This window comes from Colletotrichum truncatum (assembly GCF_014235925.2).
Source record: "Colletotrichum truncatum strain CMES1059 chromosome Unknown Contig_0015, whole genome shotgun sequence".
NCBI classification, from domain to species: domain Eukaryota; kingdom Fungi; phylum Ascomycota; class Sordariomycetes; order Glomerellales; family Glomerellaceae; genus Colletotrichum; species Colletotrichum truncatum.
In genome coordinates, this window is record NW_027222412.1 from 155,245 (window position 1) to 172,277 (window position 17,033).

The following is a 17,033-nucleotide window of genomic DNA, read 5'->3' on the forward strand; positions in this document are numbered from 1 at the left end:
TCTTATCTGCCGTAAGACCGTCGCCGATACATGCGCCGACGCGCCGACACTTCATTGTCGTTGTTCGTCACACTCAGATCCGGATAACTCTGGTAAACTGGAAGTAATTTGCTCACGGCTTGACCCCGACGCCGGGGCCACAGCCGCCCTTGTCGTCTATTAGGTTCATCAATTTTGTGTGAGCCTCGCTGCGTTGCTTCTCGGCCGTCACAATGTCAGGCCGAAGCGCCTATGTGCGCAAGAAGATCACCCAGACCGACAAGGAAAAGGCTAGAGCGAGGTCAAATACGGCCAATGGCGGTGAATTTGATGAGATTCCCATCCCCGACTTTCCTTTGCCGCTGGCAGGGGCCTCACTGCCTGTTGGCACCGGCATCGGAACCACCAACGCCCGCTTCCTCAAGTTCTCCGAGCCGCCTCGCGATGTCAAGAGTGGAACTCCCAGCATAGGTAGCGGAAGCGGAAGCAGTGCCGATGGCCGCCGAGACGGAGGCGTTGGACCCTTGGACGACTTCGCCTATGCCCGTGCCCGGAGGCCCACCATCAAGACGGAGGATGTTTCCGGCATTGAGAAGTCGGGGTTGCGAAGCAGGCTGGATAAGAAAAGCGAGGATGTAAGACGAGGACTAGCAAAGACTTTCGCTTTCAAGCGCAAGGAAAAGGAATCCGAATTCCGCCCAGAGTCTGTGGCTACCGTGAGGCCGAACCAGTACCAAAATCCTACGCCCCTCTCTCCGCCAGAGCCAGAGTACACCTATGAACAGTTCAACATCGACTCCATACAGCAAATGCAGCTACAGATGCAGATGCAGTTGCAGATGCAGCAGATGCGCTATCAAGAGGCGGACTTGCCCACGTCGCCGCCGCCAGCGTCCAAACTGCCCCCTGTTCCAACAACACCGCCCATCAAGCGATGGATCGGTGCGGGAAGGCCGGTTCAGAGATGGAACAAGCTGAGAAAAGACCCCGAGCTGTGGGATCCCAACGGAGACGTTCTGGTCTTCTTCGGTCACAAGGGCCAGACACCGCGGCCGAACCCGTCATTCAGACTATCATCGCATATTGTTGAAGCCACCGAGTCGAGGTATCTCATTACGTTGCTACGCGAGGGCACCACAGAGGAGGACATCTACATGCCTCCGTCACCACAAGGCGCACCCCCCATGCTGCGGCCGCACATGGGCCGTGGCCAGCCGACGCCGCCTATATCAGAGGATCTCGGAGAAGCCGATGGTCAGATCTCTTACGAGATGTATTTCCCTACTCCGCCGAATATGACCAAGCTGGAACAGCTGCGGAGCCAGATAACGACGAGAAACGTGTTTGCCCTGCTTTACCACGCATCTCTTGTCGGCCTATCGCTGCAACAAGCCCTCTCAGACCTTCACTCACGATTGGACGCCTATCTTCCCTCGGATTCTGACAATGTCGGTACGATCATCAACTACTTGTCCGCCCGTGGCATCGACGACGTCCGCAACGATCCGGAGACGGCAGTCAGCCTCCTGGCATGGTCAGAAGGACAGGCAGTACGCTGGGAGGAGGGCTGGCGTGAGAGTTTCCTGCACTGTGCCGGCATGTACAACCAGCTGGAGCAGTGCACCGACTTCAACCAGCTCACGCCCATCACCAGGGCACTGTTGGAAAGGGCTTGTCTCGAGACGCAGCTCCGCATCCAGGCTGCTGAAGAACGACTTGCAGAGTTTCAGTACGGTGACATGTGGCCGGCTGGCGTCAACGGGCCCGCGAAAGCAGCAGCGGATCGTCTTCAAAAGTTCTTTTTGAGTCACTATTCGCGCGCTCACGGATGCTGGCCGCCAGCCCCAACAGCCGGTCTGCCAGACTCGGAAGGTGAAGACATTTGGCTCACAAGGGGCACCGCCCAGTTACTCCAAAAGGACTTTGGCGCTCTCTACGACTACCTCATCAACCGCGATATTATCTGGGACATGTCGGAGGCCCGTTCAGGACGCAAATGGATGATGCTCAGCGAGAAAGACCGAGGGTTCGACGCCGATGTCGACATCCCAATGACGGATATGCTCGTGGAATATGATAACAAGCTGCGATTTCCGCATATACCTCACCCGTTTCCTCTGGTTCCGGAGTCGATCCCTCCGGCACTGATCCCTAAGGAGACATCCATGTTCAAGAAGAAGAATGGAGCGACGGCCAACAACGGAGGACGAGGCGGCGCTTTAGAAAGACGGGTCCAGTTGGCATACACTGAAGCCACTAATATTTACATTTTGGGATCGGACTTTACCCAGTCCGACCTCATTGACGCATTTGTCAAGTTTGAAAAGTCTGACAGCATCACCGAAGTCGATCCGGCCGTGGCTAGGAGGGGGCGTTGGGTTCTCATCTACGGCATCCTCCAAACGCTGGCGAGCGTTTCCGTAGATGCTCCCAATGTGCGGTACCGAGACGACGTCCCATATCACCTGTCTCCTCGTCTGAAGGGTGCAAGAGTACCTCCGTGGAAGGGATCAGGCACGCCGGACGAGGCTTCGCACGAGCTGTCGCATTGTTGGATTGTCCAGAACACTTGGAATAACACGAGCAGCAGCGGCAACGAGAGCTCCAGTGGATCGGGGAACACCAGTCCTGTCCACAGCCCTGTCCATGGTCCTGGTCGCACTTTTGCCTATCCCCCGGCACCGCCTTCCACCGCCTCAAGAGGCTCCGGCTACCAGACGCCTGCTTCTCGTTCCATCTACTCGACGGGATCGGCGCCGCCGTTCAGTTCCGGTCACAGTGTTGTTAGCGAAAGCGATACGAGCAGCAGTGTACGCACGCCTGCGTCCAGTCGTCCAGCGACCAACATGCGCCGGGCGCAATCTCGGGACAATGTCAAGGGTCTCGGAGGTGGGCCGGGCAGCCTGCGTAGCGCGGGCACGTTCGGAGTGGAGCGCGGCGAGGGGATGGAGTTGCCGATGCGTAGGCGAGACCACACCGCCCAGAGCGACGCAGGCAGCAGTGCGCATGGGGGTTACGCGCGGTCGAACACGTCGAGCCATATGCAGTCGCTGCCTCTCTCGGGCAGTATCACAGGCTCGGGGGGTTTCCTTGTTATCGACGACGTGGTGGACTCGAAGAGGTCACGAAGCGGGCACAACCGACAGGTTCGAGCGAGCGCGGAGACGGACAACACGGGGCCTCGGATTCGGGACTTTGACCTGGATGTGATTGACGACCACGAACCGTGAGGGGTGGTTATGTGAGATGAAGGGGGTTGGATGAGCATGATGGGATGACAACAGAACCATGTGCGCGCGTGTAGCATTGGTATGAAAAGAAGAGGGTTTGGACGAGGGACATAGCAAGCGATATTTGAGACGGATAAAAAGGTTTTCCTTTTTTTTGGTTTACTATTATCTACTCCTACGGGACTCATGTCATGATAGACTTCAAAAAGTTGACGGTAGCTGTAATATTAGAGTGATACCCGACAATTGACGGTCTGATTTATATGTGTAGATTGCGCTGGGAATTCTCCATTATAATGGGCGGGGGGGTATCAAGGCCGGCTTCAAGTTATCAGAACAACATCTAAGGGGTTACTACTGCGGAAAATACGTATAGTCTCTTGCTCGTACAATGGAGGGAGGGTTTAACCCCTACCCTTCTTCTACTGATGGTTCATCCGAGCTATGTAGAGTTTGTAATACTCGGCTACCTTCCGACGACCACGAGGCATCAATTAGACATGAACGGGCAATCACAAGACCAAAAGTAAAGTCGATGCTAAAGAGTAAATAAAATGTTGGGGGAACCAACAATGATGTGACGTGGACGAATCTCGGGGCTGAAGTTTCCGGGGAGATCTAGCGGCGGCGGCGGTTGTCGACGGGATTTCAGTGATGATGGGCGCAGATCCCCCCCCTGAAGAAGCATCTTAGCGAAAGGTGAGGTGGTAGTAGTGGTGGTAGTAGTGGTGGTGTTCGGTTCTCATGGAGAAAAAAAAGGGAAGCCAGAGGAGCCCACCCGGGATTGCCCCGCTCTAGACGGCACGTGGACGGGCGGTTGAGCCGTAGCGTTGAAGCTGGAGGTAATCCCGGCGGACGCCGGCGATGTGGAACCCCCAGTCAGGCGCCGATGGTTCTGGAGACAAGGTGGAAGTATTTTTTGTCGTTTTTTTTTCTTTTGGTGGAACGAGTCAGTGGAGCGTGCAGGCTGGTGTCGAGCTGGCGGCCCAGCCACCTCATCCATCTCCACAATTTTACTTTGCATCAACTGGAGGAGGACCCACTGGCGGTGAAGAAGTGACTGGCCATACATAGATAGTGTATGAATAATATGGCATGAAGGAGGGAGCGAGAAGGAGGGTGCGGCCTAGAATCTGGCCCAAGGCAAGTGTGAGGGCGTCAGAATCGGCATCGTGACCAACCCCGCTGTTTTTAGCCTTGGGTTGGGTTCCGAGTAGGTTGTTTCCTCGACGGGTGGGGTGGGGGGAGCTCCCCATTGGTTAGTTGGTATAGTTCCAGGTTCCACTCGAAGCTGCTGGCCGGGAAACCGGGCGGGAACACGACTGCCCTTTCTGCCCTTCTTTTTATGTTCTGGGAAGTCCCTGAAACGGAGAAGGCAGGAAGAAGGCCTGTCGATGTTGCTTTTGGGTATCTGCGTTGCCTACTCTGTACCTGATACCCGATACGACTTCTCTTGGACGTATGATAGATTCTAGACTCGGTTGGAGTAACAACGGTGTGGTTGGGCACTTTTACACACCCAATAAGCACATCTGTTTACAGACACTGGTGGCTTAGAGCAACGGACATTGAGCAGCAAAGAACCCAAAAAAAGACAAACTCCACAACCCGTGAACCGTTTGGAAGTGAAACATGACGCTCTCCCGGTCTGGGCCAGGCAGGGCTGGCGGGCCGGTGGTAGACCGACAATGAGCGCATGATTGAGGTGGCTTCGCTGAAGAGAAGCACACGGCAAGCCTCAAATCTGTGGGATGACGAAGACGCACAGGCTGTTGCTGCAGTTTGTGGTTTGTCTGCACACGGAAGGACGCAGGCCCAGATGCAAGGTCAGGGAAGAGGTGGGTGGTGGTAAAAGTGATAGATAGAGAAAGAAAGAGGTGGTGTCCACTCTCTCTCCTTCCCTGCTGAATTTTGCATCCCCGGCGCAGTCAGGAAGGGAAGGAGGGCCTTTGCACGTAGGAAGGGGACCGACAGAGGGTAAAAAAAAAGAGAGAGAAGTCGCGACTGCCGATCACAGACGTCATAGCATCCAATGCAGGGAAGGACCCTTTTCCCACGTCCCTGCCGCACCAACACCAGAACCAGATTCAGCGCCAGTAACGACAGCGGCAGAAGGAAGCTCTCGGGCTGCCGCTGCGACATGCGCCTCCAATGGTCTGTGCAATGTTTGACGGCGGTTTGTAGACGTGGTTTTTAGTCAAGCTAGACCTGCAAAGAGACAGCCGTCAAAGGGTTCGAGGAACTACTGCACCGAGCTGCAACCCCCGTCATCGATCTAGGCCACACACACACACACACACATACAGCAGCCTCTAATGAGCTCCCTTCTCATCACCATGCACTCACTCGTTCCATCTCTCACTCACACGGGCTTCCCCCAATACGTAACAGCAACACTCCTGTTCCTGTTCTAGTCCGCCATATCCCGGTCGGCTTCTTCGTCGGTGCCATTCCCCTCTTTGGGTTGAGTGAAGCTGTTCATCTTAGCTCAGTTCCATCAAATCCCAGCAAGGCCAGCCCTGTCTGTTTGTCTAGAAACCTCCAAGAACCTATTCTTATTCTCTGACCCAGGAATACATCCACGACAGAAACTGGGAACCATCCCTGCCACTCTTTTTTTTGTTCCCTAGTGTTTTGTTGCTTCTTCTAATTTTTTATTTTGTTTTTCTACCCAAAGTAAAGCTGCCTGGCCTGGTTTGCAATGCCACCCATCCCACAACCAGGGTCGCATCTTATTGAACCCCTTCAGCCAAACCGTCGTAAATGCGACTCTGTATCTTTTTCGCTTCGCTTCACCATCCATGACTGTGGTTCAGCCCAACCACCCCCATTTGACGTGAACCCCCCTCCATCCCCATCTCCAATCCCTCGTTATCCTATTACATCGCCTCGTCAGACTGCCTTGCTTTTGCTTTTCTGCTCAACCTCGCTGCTTAACCCGCCCGCGGCGCAACCTCTACCCTCCTCTATTTGATGCTGTTCCCTGCGTGACCCTGCTTGCCATGACTTGCTGACACCTGCATGCGCTCACACACACTCTCTCATACACCACACCCGCCAAGATCCAAACCCTCTCGTTGACGCACCTCCAGTCGGTCTTCTTTGCCGAATACTTAATTGTGCTCCCCTCCCCCCCATCCCAACCTCTTTTTCGTCTGAAAAGTCTAGGAAGATTCTTCTTTTTCTAACCTTCCCGTCCACTGTCCTCCCCTCTCTTCTTCCTGTCCCACTCTACTTGTGCCAGACAGCAGTAGCAAACAACAGCGACCAACTCGGAACGCTTCGTCAGACTACCTCTCGGCTACATTCGCATCGTCGACTGGTATCATTGTCGCAAGCTCAGTAGAAGCGCATCTTCCTCCTACCCTCCTGTCATCTCCAGTCGCGCCGCCTGCTTAGGCCAAACTCGCCCATCATGTTGTTCGCAATGGGATTCGCAGCATTGCGATTTATGCAAATCATCACCCTGGTAAGTTCTCACCACCACCAAACGCCAATTCTCACGTAGTCTTGTTCCCGCGCCCTCGCGCACAGTAAGCGAGGTATGAGCAGTCGTCACTAACAAGCCCACCATAGATTCCGACAATGGGCATGCTCGCCTGGTTCGTAGACGGTTTTGTCAAGGCCAACGTCGTCGTCCCCAACTACATCCTCGTCCTCTTCATCGTCTCCGTCCTCGCTCTCGCATGGGCCATCTTCACCCTCTTCAGCTACCACCGCAGCAGCACGAATGCCCTCTTCGTCGCCGTCATCGACCTCGCCTTTGTCGGCGCCTTGATCGCCGCCGTGTGGTACCTCAGACATATCAACCGCATGGACTGCGTCAACATCTCCCGCAACGGCCAATGGACTGTGACCTTCCCCGAGTTCTTCTCCTTCTCTGGCCCGCGCCTCGATGCCTTCTTTGACAAGCCCTGCGCCATGCTCAAGGCTTCGTGGGTGTTTGGCATCATCAACTGCATTCTCTTCTTCTTCAGCGCCGTCCTCGCCTGGATGCACGGCGACCGCCTCTCCGCGAGCTACGAGCGCAAGTCATACCACCACGGCCGTCACCGCCGCCACCGCAGCCACAGCCACCACAGCCGTCGCAGCTCCCACTCTCGTCGCCGCGTCTATGTCTAAACGGCGAGGTCCGAGGCGCATGCAATTAGATGTTGTAACAAATGAGATAATGAAGAAGGAATAAAATGAGAAAGAAAAACGAAACCAATCAGTCATCAACAATACAAGAAGATACCATGGAATGTCACGATTAAGACTTGGGAAGGAAACTTTGTCCAGAGAATTTATGTTGTGTGGTGTCAATAACACCAACAACCGGCGTATGTATGTGGAGGAATAATCACGATTATGAATTAAACGTCTTATATTTGCATTTCCGTTTTTTTTTTTCCCTCTGTTCCTCTGATCCTATTTATGGTCCCTGTCTAAACACTTGGTTCTCTCCGACGACGCATCGGCCCGGCTGGACCGGTCGAGCGTCTTTGTCCTGTACACAGAACGATTCCCTGACCAGAACATGAAGAAAAAAAGGACATGATCATCATAAATGAATAGGGTATATCTTACGGCCCTCTTTGGATTTTTTTTTCTTTCTTCTTTTTGCGTGACCCAAATGCTGCGTGCTTCCTTTTTTTTTCCCCTTCCAACCAAATTTTAAAATTTCTCCTTTTTTGTTTGTACCTCAATCCACGCCGTGAAAAATGTCCCCAAGTCTACGACCTGCTGGCGTCCTCGCCAACCGTATATCCTCTCGCAACACCGCTCCTGCCCTCCTCTACGACGGTGCTGCTCTCGTCGTCGTAGTCGGCCCCGAGGCCCTGCCACGTCCTTTGCGACCGCAGATACTCCGCGCCGGGACTCAACACGCCGTTGATGGTCGCCACCTCGCCCACCTCCCTCCGTACTAGCGCCGACTGCGCCGATTGCTTCACCCCGTCGTCGTCGTCGCCGTCGTCGTCTGTCTCCGTCTTGGCTTCGTTCGCCGACCGTATCGGCATCCGCATCGGCCGGCTGCTGCTCACAAGCTTACCCGTGCGCAAGTCGTACTCGGGCGGCGCCGATTCGTCGTCGTCCAGGTCTTCATCATCCTCCTTACGGACGGCGTCGTGGTCCAGCTTCTCGATACCGCCCCACCACTCGACGCCCCATACCCTCTCGCTCTCGGGCTTCAGCGCCACCTCGAGCTCAAACGGCGTGATGACGGGCTTGAAGAACCCGGCGTCCTCCTCGACTAACCCGCTCTCCCAGCATCCTACCACGACCCAACCGTCGACCTCGGCGAAGTTGGCCAGCTTCGCCGCGTTCAATTTGCCCACGACAATGGTATAGCTCTTCTTATCTGCCTCGGCGATGCGACGGCGCAAGAGGTCGATGCTGGGGAGGTAATTTGATACGGAGAGCGTGTTCACAAGGATGCCGACCACGCCGGCCGTCGCCAGCGTAAGCACACGCGCGAAACGACGGCGCAAAAGCGCATTCGTCGTCCTTGTCGGATCGTCTGTCGAGAGGTTCGCGGTAGATAGCACATGAAGGGAGGACATGCGCGTCTGGAGGGCGAGCAGTAGCGCGGGCGGGGGTGTCGAAATGTGGAAGAGGGAGTACTGCGCGAGATCGGCTTCGGTCGTTTCGTTGTCGTCGTCGGGTGATGATGATGATGATGTGCTGACGATCTTGCGGTTGGGGATTGTGCCAGCTGGGTTGTGAATCACCTCGGTGCGCAGAACCTGCGTGTAACCTGTCGACTGTATCTTTTCGAACAGCGGGACGACGTGGTCTTGATACGTCACGTCCGCAACAATCACCACCTTCTTCTCTTTGTCGGGGAACTCCTTCTGGAACGCCTCGGCGGCCTGCTCGATGTCGAGAGTGTGCCGCGTAAAGACGTAGATGACGGGCAGACGGGAGGTGGGCGAGAGACAGGAACGGCCGTAGTGCACGACGACCTGGGCGTTGACGTGCTCGGCGGCGATTTCGTCGACGCAGCAGGCGCTGTAGGAGGTGTCGGCGAGGATATAGACTTTGTGGGTGTCGGCGCTTCCCAGGGCCTTCGTCAGAGCCTCGGATACCCACGACGAGTCGCGGAGCATGGCGTCGGGGAACTGGAGAGCCACACGAGTCCAGCCAGCCTCCTTCAACTCACGCGCCGTGCGCTCGATCTCATAGATTGAGAAGAGGTCATCTTCGCTTCGGGGTTCGGAGGGAGGCGGCGGAGGCGCGGGTGTCGGGTCCTCGAAAAGGTTTTCGGCGGGTGTCGAGAGGACGGGGGCCGATGCGAGGTCTGCCATGACCACCAGTTTGTTGGAGGGGAGAGAGAGAGAGAGAGTCGACGGAAGGGGGAAAAAAAAAAAAAAGTTTTCTTCGATCTGGAGGGGTGAATCATGCAAGAATCGTTCGGTCGATGGCGGGGTTCTGATGGCGGGGTACAAAATTCGCGGTCAACGGGATGGTGTGCACATCACTGACCGAGGTGAACCATTTTAGGTTAGCGGCTGGGTGGGGCGACCGGGAGGTGGGTTGGTCCCTGACAATCCAATTCCAAACGGCCGTCATTGGATTGGTCCGTAGATCTTGTCTCTCAACCTGCACTACGATATCATCACCACTCTTGATGCGGAAGCTTCTTAACAGCATTTTTATCATCTTAATGATTCCAGTCTTTGATTTTGAATTACAGATCAATATTGTCCTATTACTTTCTATCTGCCTTGAGGCTCAGTTGAGCAATGAACAAAAAAAATAACATCGTCTGGACTACTGTTTCGTTACTTGACTACTCTTAAACGTTGAAAGGAACATTATATTCGTTGTTGAAGACATAGCAAGCCCAGACTCGTCCAAGGCATGTTTTGAAAACTAAGACATTTCATTGCCAGTGTAGTAGATATCCTGGTTTCCCGGTAACTGCAGTCAAATTCCAATTGCGATATCCTATTGGTAGACAAAGATATTGTGTTTTCGTTTTATCAATTCAAGTCTTTGAACAATTCGTTTCATAAAACAGCGATTTATTACTCGTGTACTCTCAGTCTGGAAAAAAACATTACTAGTATCCTCGATATCATCCACAAATCAGAACAAGTTCAAATTTGTGTCCCTCAAGTCCGACAACCTGCCATTATTAGAAGCCAGCAATCTCCTCTCAACGGTCGAAATTGCCAGATGATGACATAGAGTGTCCAAGACTCTGCCGCACAGATTTGCTTAGTTTGTCTTCTGAGCATTATCGCGATCGCCGTCAGGGCCACGAGGACCGCCAGGAGGGATGGCGCCGGGGAAACCTGGAGCAACGGATCCGGGGTATCCAGGGTAGCCAGGGGGGACGGCACCAGGGAAGCCGGGAGCCGGAACTGGGAACGGGGCTGGGAATCCCGGAGCGGGAGCGGGAGGAGGGGGGCGTCTGTCGCCGTCGCCGCCACGGCCGCCACCGCGGCCACCATCACGGTCGCCATCAACGAAGCACTCGCGGTCATCATCACGGCCGCCTCGATCGCCGCCATTACGCTCTCCGTCACGACCGCCGTCACGATCACCATCGCGATTGTCGTTGCGGTCACCGTCTCTGTCCCTGCGGCAGCATCGATTGCCGTTACGGTCTCGGCCTTCCCTACCATCGCGACATTCGCCATCTCTGCCATCGCGGTTGCCGTCCCTGCCACCACGGTCATCACCGCGGCCTCCATCTCTATCGCCGTCCCGATCACCTTTGCGATCTCCCTTATCGTCGCCCTTAGGCGGGTTGGCGGGAGGAGCAGCAGAAGGAGCAGCAGCGGGAGGAGCCTGTCTTGCCTCCAGGGCATTGGACTGGCTCAAGGCACTAAGCTTGTATTAGCATTACAACTATTAAGTGAGTCGTATTTGAAAATCATACCTCTGCTCGCCGAATGGAGCACCGTTGGCGCCCATCGTGGCGGCGACCATGATGATGAGAGACTTGCTGAAACGCATATTGAATATGAGAACCGGCTTTAGGCAGGTGGCTAGCAATATGATTATGGGTGCTGTGAGTTTTGTGAAAGCGGGCCCTGTAGGGTGCTTGGTAATTATTGAATGGAGCTGAAGAAGAAGAGGAAGAGATGATGATTGTTGAGTGTGTCTTGGAAGTGAGATTGTGGACATGATGGCAGAACAATCGAGTTCTTATATACCTTTTATCTTCCCTCATTGGGCCATCAAGCAGCTTCGGAGCTCTCCCTTTGCTTACCCCTAAGGTTCTGCTCCTCCCAGTGATGGGTGCACATCACATCATTTCCCGTACCTCCATCTCCAACAGTTCGTTTCTCCAAAGTCCCAAAATGAAGCATAAGCAGGACAGTCTTCTCGCGAAGTCTATTATGCACTCGGCATCCTAAAAGAGCAGCTTGGGAGTCGAGTGTGGCCAATAGGGCCGACGCGGGTTCGCGCAGGCGACTTACATTGACCAGCAGGCGGCACCGTCGCCCCCCTCGGTTTAGTCCGCCATTGATGTGAAGGAGGTCAACGTAATGACAAGCCAGGCAATGAAAAGTTTATGATCACGAAGGCCGTCTGATACTGGGGCTTTAAACTTCATGAGTTGTTGCCTGAATGGGAGAAGTGAACCCAGCTTTCCCTGCATCGTGTGGCGGCTTCCTTGTCTTTTGTCCGGACCTCGCGATCCACCACTTGTCCTGGGGGTTTCTTCGGGAACCTCTCAATCACCAAATATTGAGTTACCAGAGCTGGCTATTCATGGCTAGACCCCGGCAGGGCAAATAGCTGAAGGCGACTTCAGCACCACTTTGCGCCCATGCATCTGAGCGACCCTCCAGCATCCCGCTCCTGAGTTCTACTTATGTTTGCAAGCGGACTAAGATGGTCTTTCGCTTATACACACCAAACCAAGATCTTGATGGCTGACTCACTGTTTTGTTGATCGAAAATACGATATCACTCATCTATTCATCCACGATGCCGCAAGGATTACTCATATCAACAACCACTACTCAGGTGTACGGCAACCTTCCTGGAGAAGATTGCCGGAGAAACTATGAACACGTAACAGTGTCTCTTTTGGTGATTTGATCCAAGGTTAACAGCATACCTTGATCGTCCTTCTTCTTTTTCTCTTTCTTTTTTTTATCGCCGACGCATGTACTCCTGGCATTTTGCGATTGCCTAGTCAAACGTAAGCCAGACAGCTGATCTTGTGAGTCTCAAGCACTCTCGAAATTCATGCGAGCAACTTGATAACTTAAAGTAATGTTCATATTCAATTGGCGCGTAATCAAGGATTCGTCTCCGGAGAGTGACTAGACGTCCGAACGGGTTACATTCCGGCTTACACCGTCGAAGATGGCCTAGTCCCTGAAGGTATTGAACTATCGTCAGTATCCTTGTCCTTGTTAATATCCCGCCGGGACCTCATGATCGTCTTGGCGAATCTAAAGAGTCTAGCCATCAACAATTATGGAGCTACGTAGCGAGTGCCATTGAAAAGGCTTACCGAGACATAGACACTGATCAACTGTGGCACTGAGCGGTTTTTCATCATGTAGTAGGCCAACTGACATGATTCCCTCCGAAGAAGCCTAGATATGAAACGACGTCACGTATGCACTTCAATAAAGCGTCATCAGCCGATGGCCACTCTTCCTAGCTGCATATATATGGAAATGCACCGTAAATAAAGCAAGTATATTCTCCAACGGTTCTTAAGCTTCGTGTCTGTTCGCCAGAAGTATCGGGCTGCATCGCTCCTCCGGAGGATGCAATGTCTCCCGCAGGACGTAAATTACACCATAAATCAATTTCGATTTAATCCAACCCTTGTCCGCATATTTCATGAAACAAGCCCAATAAACTATCACAATTAGTGCATTTAATGCGCTAAAGGGCAAGAAGCTTTTCATATCTGATACAGCCATTTTCACCGATTCAAAGAAATGTGCGGATTTGGGTGTAGAATGCCCATATCGAAGTACAAAGGCAAAGTTACGAACTCGGGTTTGATGCAATAAGTACTGAACTACTATTCCAGTTGTTTCGTTTCTCGTAGTGTTTCGTCTGGGGAGTTAACTTCAATCTTGACGGTTCTTATTGGGCGGTCGAGCATTCACACGTCGTTAAGCTCGCAGTCCGGATGACATTTGGAGGTGCATATATTCGCTTTGACCATTCGCCTCACTTTCTCCACCCTCGGCTCAATGCAAACAGCGGTTTATTCCAAGTACCGGACTTTCCACTTGAACCACCCTGTGCTTTGACAACCTGCTGAGCCACGGTGGAAAGCCCCCAGTTGCAAGTAAAACTAGGCTGTTTCTCGTGAACGCGGCGTGGGACCTGAAGTCACTATGACGGACGCGAGGGCCTATGAGGGCTTGTTGAGATTGTGACATCTTGGTTCGGTCCACATCCTGCATATCTGCTCTTCCTTTGCATGATCAAACGGCGCAAGAAATGGAGATAACTTGCTATAATTGAATCGAAATGGCGTTTCATTACGATGATATGCTCTTGAATACAAAGGTACATTGGCAAACTCAATTCCGCACAAGGTCTAGAATGCTGATACGCATCCAAGCCCCGCAAGAAGCATGCCATTGACAAGACGTCGTCATCAAATCCAACATCCGCATACTCCGAAATGGGCTGATTAACACCTTACAGATTATAAGAGCATTATGTAAGTAAAGGACTACGACAAACCGATTCTATATGTCCCCTCTGCACCACATCCGACACGGCCATGGTTGCTCATTCATTTTGCACATTTGCCTTCTTGAGCAAATGCATGTTAAGGTCAGTTGCCCTCGATGATGCTCATATTCACACGTTAGACTACATTATTGAAAACCACACCCTTTCTGTGTCCACGGAGCGATATGCTTCTAATCACTGTAACGAACTTTACTTTGATGGCTGATGGGGCTTCTCCTGCCATGCTCCCCTAACCTACAACCACAACGAAGCTGACCACACCCATTCAAGATCATGACATTTCATCTCGTCTGACCTGCTTGGGAACACTTGAAGTAAAAACACTGCCTTAAGCAAAGTATCATCAGATGTTACTCTTAGTCTTTGCAATACGGCAAATTGGCCTTCTTCGGACATATTCTTCCATAAACTGACACCAACTCAAGAATGCACTGCACTACCATTAGATGAACCACTACTATATAGTAGTTCAAAATGACTGAAATCGTTCCCCAAAGTAAGGTGTCAGTCACATGAGCCGATTTAGCGAGATTAAACAAAATTTTCACATATTATTTTCGACCAATGGAGACATTGTTGAAACTGACCGGAAAACATATCAGTTTTGCTGAGAATGCACCGCTAGGGAGCAATGGCCTGATACAATTAGAACCCAGAGAAGACAGCTAATAGTAATTAGATCTTATTGAAATCTCTTTGTTAAGATTCTTTCATTATAGCCATTCTTTAGTACAAAAAGACGGAAAATCTGTGCGGTGTAGCACTCAATAGAATCAAATGCCTAGCGTATTTTATATGCTTGCTTTATAGAAATCCCTGAAAATGTGTCGCTACCTTATTCCTCTGGTTTCTTCCTTTGGTTTTGTTCGTACCTTTGTTGCGTAGAATAGACAGCACGAATGACAGAAGCCACCGACGGCAAAGTTTTGGTAAGAGAACCTAAGCCAAGCAAGGTAGTCAACGTGAAGGTTCGAGGCTGTCGTCTAACTTTCCTACTTGAATGGGGGCTGGCGAATGGAGATGGCAGGCTTCTCATAACCGTCACCTAGCGTAGGCCGCAGCATTCTTAACCTTTCAAGGGAACGAGGCATCAAGAATTGCAGTCTGCGGCTGGATCTTAAACTATTTAACCTAAAGAGTAGAGCACTCAAGCGAATATCTTGGGTCATGATGCACGGTCAGTTTTCTGCGGCCCAAGATGAATCTCAGCAAGGGTAAACTTCTACAGGGTGATCAATCAGATTTGGGCGGGAATCATAATGATTTATCAACAGAAGCATTTCAGCATGGCACTTAGCTATCCTGAGGTGTTGTGATAAGTCGCGCCATGTAGGTTGGCCAACGGTGTAAGAAATCTTAGGAATAAGAAGCTTTTTTATTTGATTTTGGGAGCCTGGCGTTTGACACCGTGTGTGGAGATGCTATCTTGACCTACGTAAGTTTTTCTCACTTGTTCGGTGTCTCGTTTTGTCAAACTGAAAGCTTGAGACTTCAGCAAGTAGCTGAACCTCGCTACGGCTACTTTCTGGAGCACTAATAGCAAGGCCCGACATAGTAACGCCCAAGTAACCCTAAAACCTGTACCTGAACTTGACCAGGGAGTTCTGTCTCCCACCCAACCTGATAAACTCCGTTATCCATTTCCAACCCTCCTATTGATTTCCTAATAACTGACTCATGCCGCCGTTGCTCGCGCCCAGCTTATTCGAATCGAGGAGGATGGCCATTGATCTCAGGACTGTCCAACCGTTTTGAAATGTTACGTGCCAAGTGTATCAGTTGCCTAAGCTGGAAGTCGGAGTCGTTTGTGCCATTGTTCAGTTGAGCACCCACAAGGCCGATTGTCTTGCACATGCTAATTAGAGTTTCTCGTGCCAGTCTGGATGCTGTCTCAGGAGAATGTTGGCGATAATGATGCCCGCGCCCTTCGTCATCTGATGAGAAGGATTCTGGCTCTCGAAGCACAGTAAGAATAGAAGGAATGCCGGTAAAGGTAGGACTACTAGGGTCCCTTTGGCGTCCTGGGGTTGTTGGGCTCTCGGACATGATGATAGAGAGGAAGTAGTATTAAAGCTGGTTGGTGTTCGCAAAAGAACCTCGCAAGCATTAGCTGGCTTGTATCGTAAAGGGAGAAAATAGAGACTCACTCGTGCTGTCTTGGTAACACGTATTCAATTTGGGCTGGTGTTGTTTGTTTAAGATTTAGATTGCAGAAGTGTTAGCGTTGGCTTGTGGAAAGCAGGAATGAGAGACAGGGTGTCCTGCTTATCTATATTTTGGAAAAGTACGACGACGTAAGAGGAGGAGGCGGCGGCGGGGTACTTGGTCACGAGATCATACATCTTTCTAAGTTTCGCGTCTGTCTCCTCATCAAACATCATCTGATGTTGAAGACACAATTCTGCCTGTGGCCGCTGAAGCGACGGCCGCCACCCTCCGTTTAAGGTTTTTAGCGTTTCCCATTGCTTAAATGCCCGTGGGCAGTTACTGAAAGACGCAGAATGGAACTATATACCGTAAGGTATGTGTCAGTTTCGAACTACTGCTGATCTGTCATTGCCGAACGTACTAGAATACTTCTTCACTGACAGCAAGACAGCGGACTGCTCTGAGCATTGCCAATATGATTGACACAGCATCGTATATCAAACACATTATACTTGAAAACCGCTATCTTTGCCATGTGGCAAACCAAGCCTCCATGATTACGAGTGCTTCATCGGGGAGGGGCAATCTGCGCTCGAGCGGACGGACTGCGGGGAAGTCGACGGACATGGAGTCATCCCGGCAAACGGGCGCTTAGGTCCATCGGCTTCAGGCGGAGTAAGAGAACGGCGCTCGGCCCTTGTTTCTTCACTGATGGGATCGAACGCACCCAGTTCTACTACTACGTATGCTTTGATGACGTTTGAAGTATGTAAGCCGGGGAAAATTATCGTGTTGTTGTGCGTATCGAACAAACAGAAGTTGTATTGGTTTCAAAAGCAGAAAGTCCTGGAAATGGTCTGGATAATTCCTTTTGATTTTTCAACTGCAAACCACAGTCTGACGTGGGATTCATCGCGAAGTCTATCTACGCTTGCCAAACTTAATTTCAGTGGCGGCGTCTAGATGTTGCATTTTCTGATTCAAATGACTTTTCATGTT

General features: G+C 51.8%; 5 protein-coding genes across 5 annotated transcripts; 2 read left to right on the forward strand and 3 right to left on the reverse strand.

The window, feature by feature from the left end:
- Positions 1–212: 212 nt before the first annotated feature.
- On the forward strand, positions 213–3,209 carry CTRU02_215326 (uncharacterized protein; the record flags this gene model as incomplete). The annotated part of the gene is made up of 1 exon (XM_036731518.1): positions 213–3,209. The coding sequence occupies one exon, from the start codon at positions 213–215 to the stop codon at positions 3,207–3,209; it is 2,997 nt and encodes a 998-aa protein (XP_036576726.1).
- A 3,415-nt stretch (positions 3,210–6,624) lies between these two features.
- CTRU02_215327 (uncharacterized protein) lies at positions 6,625–7,331 on the forward strand (the record flags this gene model as incomplete). The annotated part of the gene is made up of 2 exons (XM_036731519.1): positions 6,625–6,678; positions 6,786–7,331. 2 exons carry the CDS (start codon positions 6,625–6,627, stop codon positions 7,329–7,331), a joined length of 600 nt encoding a protein of 199 aa, XP_036576727.1.
- Positions 7,332–7,924: 593 nt separating this feature from the next.
- On the reverse strand, positions 7,925–9,496 carry CTRU02_215328 (diphthamide biosynthesis protein 2; the record flags this gene model as incomplete). The annotated part of the gene is made up of 1 exon (XM_036731520.1): positions 7,925–9,496. One exon carries the CDS (start codon positions 9,494–9,496, stop codon positions 7,925–7,927), a length of 1,572 nt encoding a protein of 523 aa, XP_036576728.1.
- A 916-nt stretch (positions 9,497–10,412) lies between these two features.
- On the reverse strand, positions 10,413–11,156 carry CTRU02_215329 (uncharacterized protein; the record flags this gene model as incomplete). The annotated part of the gene is made up of 2 exons (XM_070206437.1): positions 10,413–11,025; positions 11,080–11,156. The coding sequence occupies 2 exons, from the start codon at positions 11,154–11,156 to the stop codon at positions 10,413–10,415; spliced, it is 690 nt and encodes a 229-aa protein (XP_070059876.1).
- Positions 11,157–15,587: 4,431 nt separating this feature from the next.
- Positions 15,588–15,932, reverse strand: CTRU02_215330 (uncharacterized protein; the record flags this gene model as incomplete). The annotated part of the gene is made up of 1 exon (XM_036731522.1): positions 15,588–15,932. One exon carries the CDS (start codon positions 15,930–15,932, stop codon positions 15,588–15,590), a length of 345 nt encoding a protein of 114 aa, XP_036576730.1.
- Positions 15,933–17,033: the final 1,101 nt, after the last annotated feature.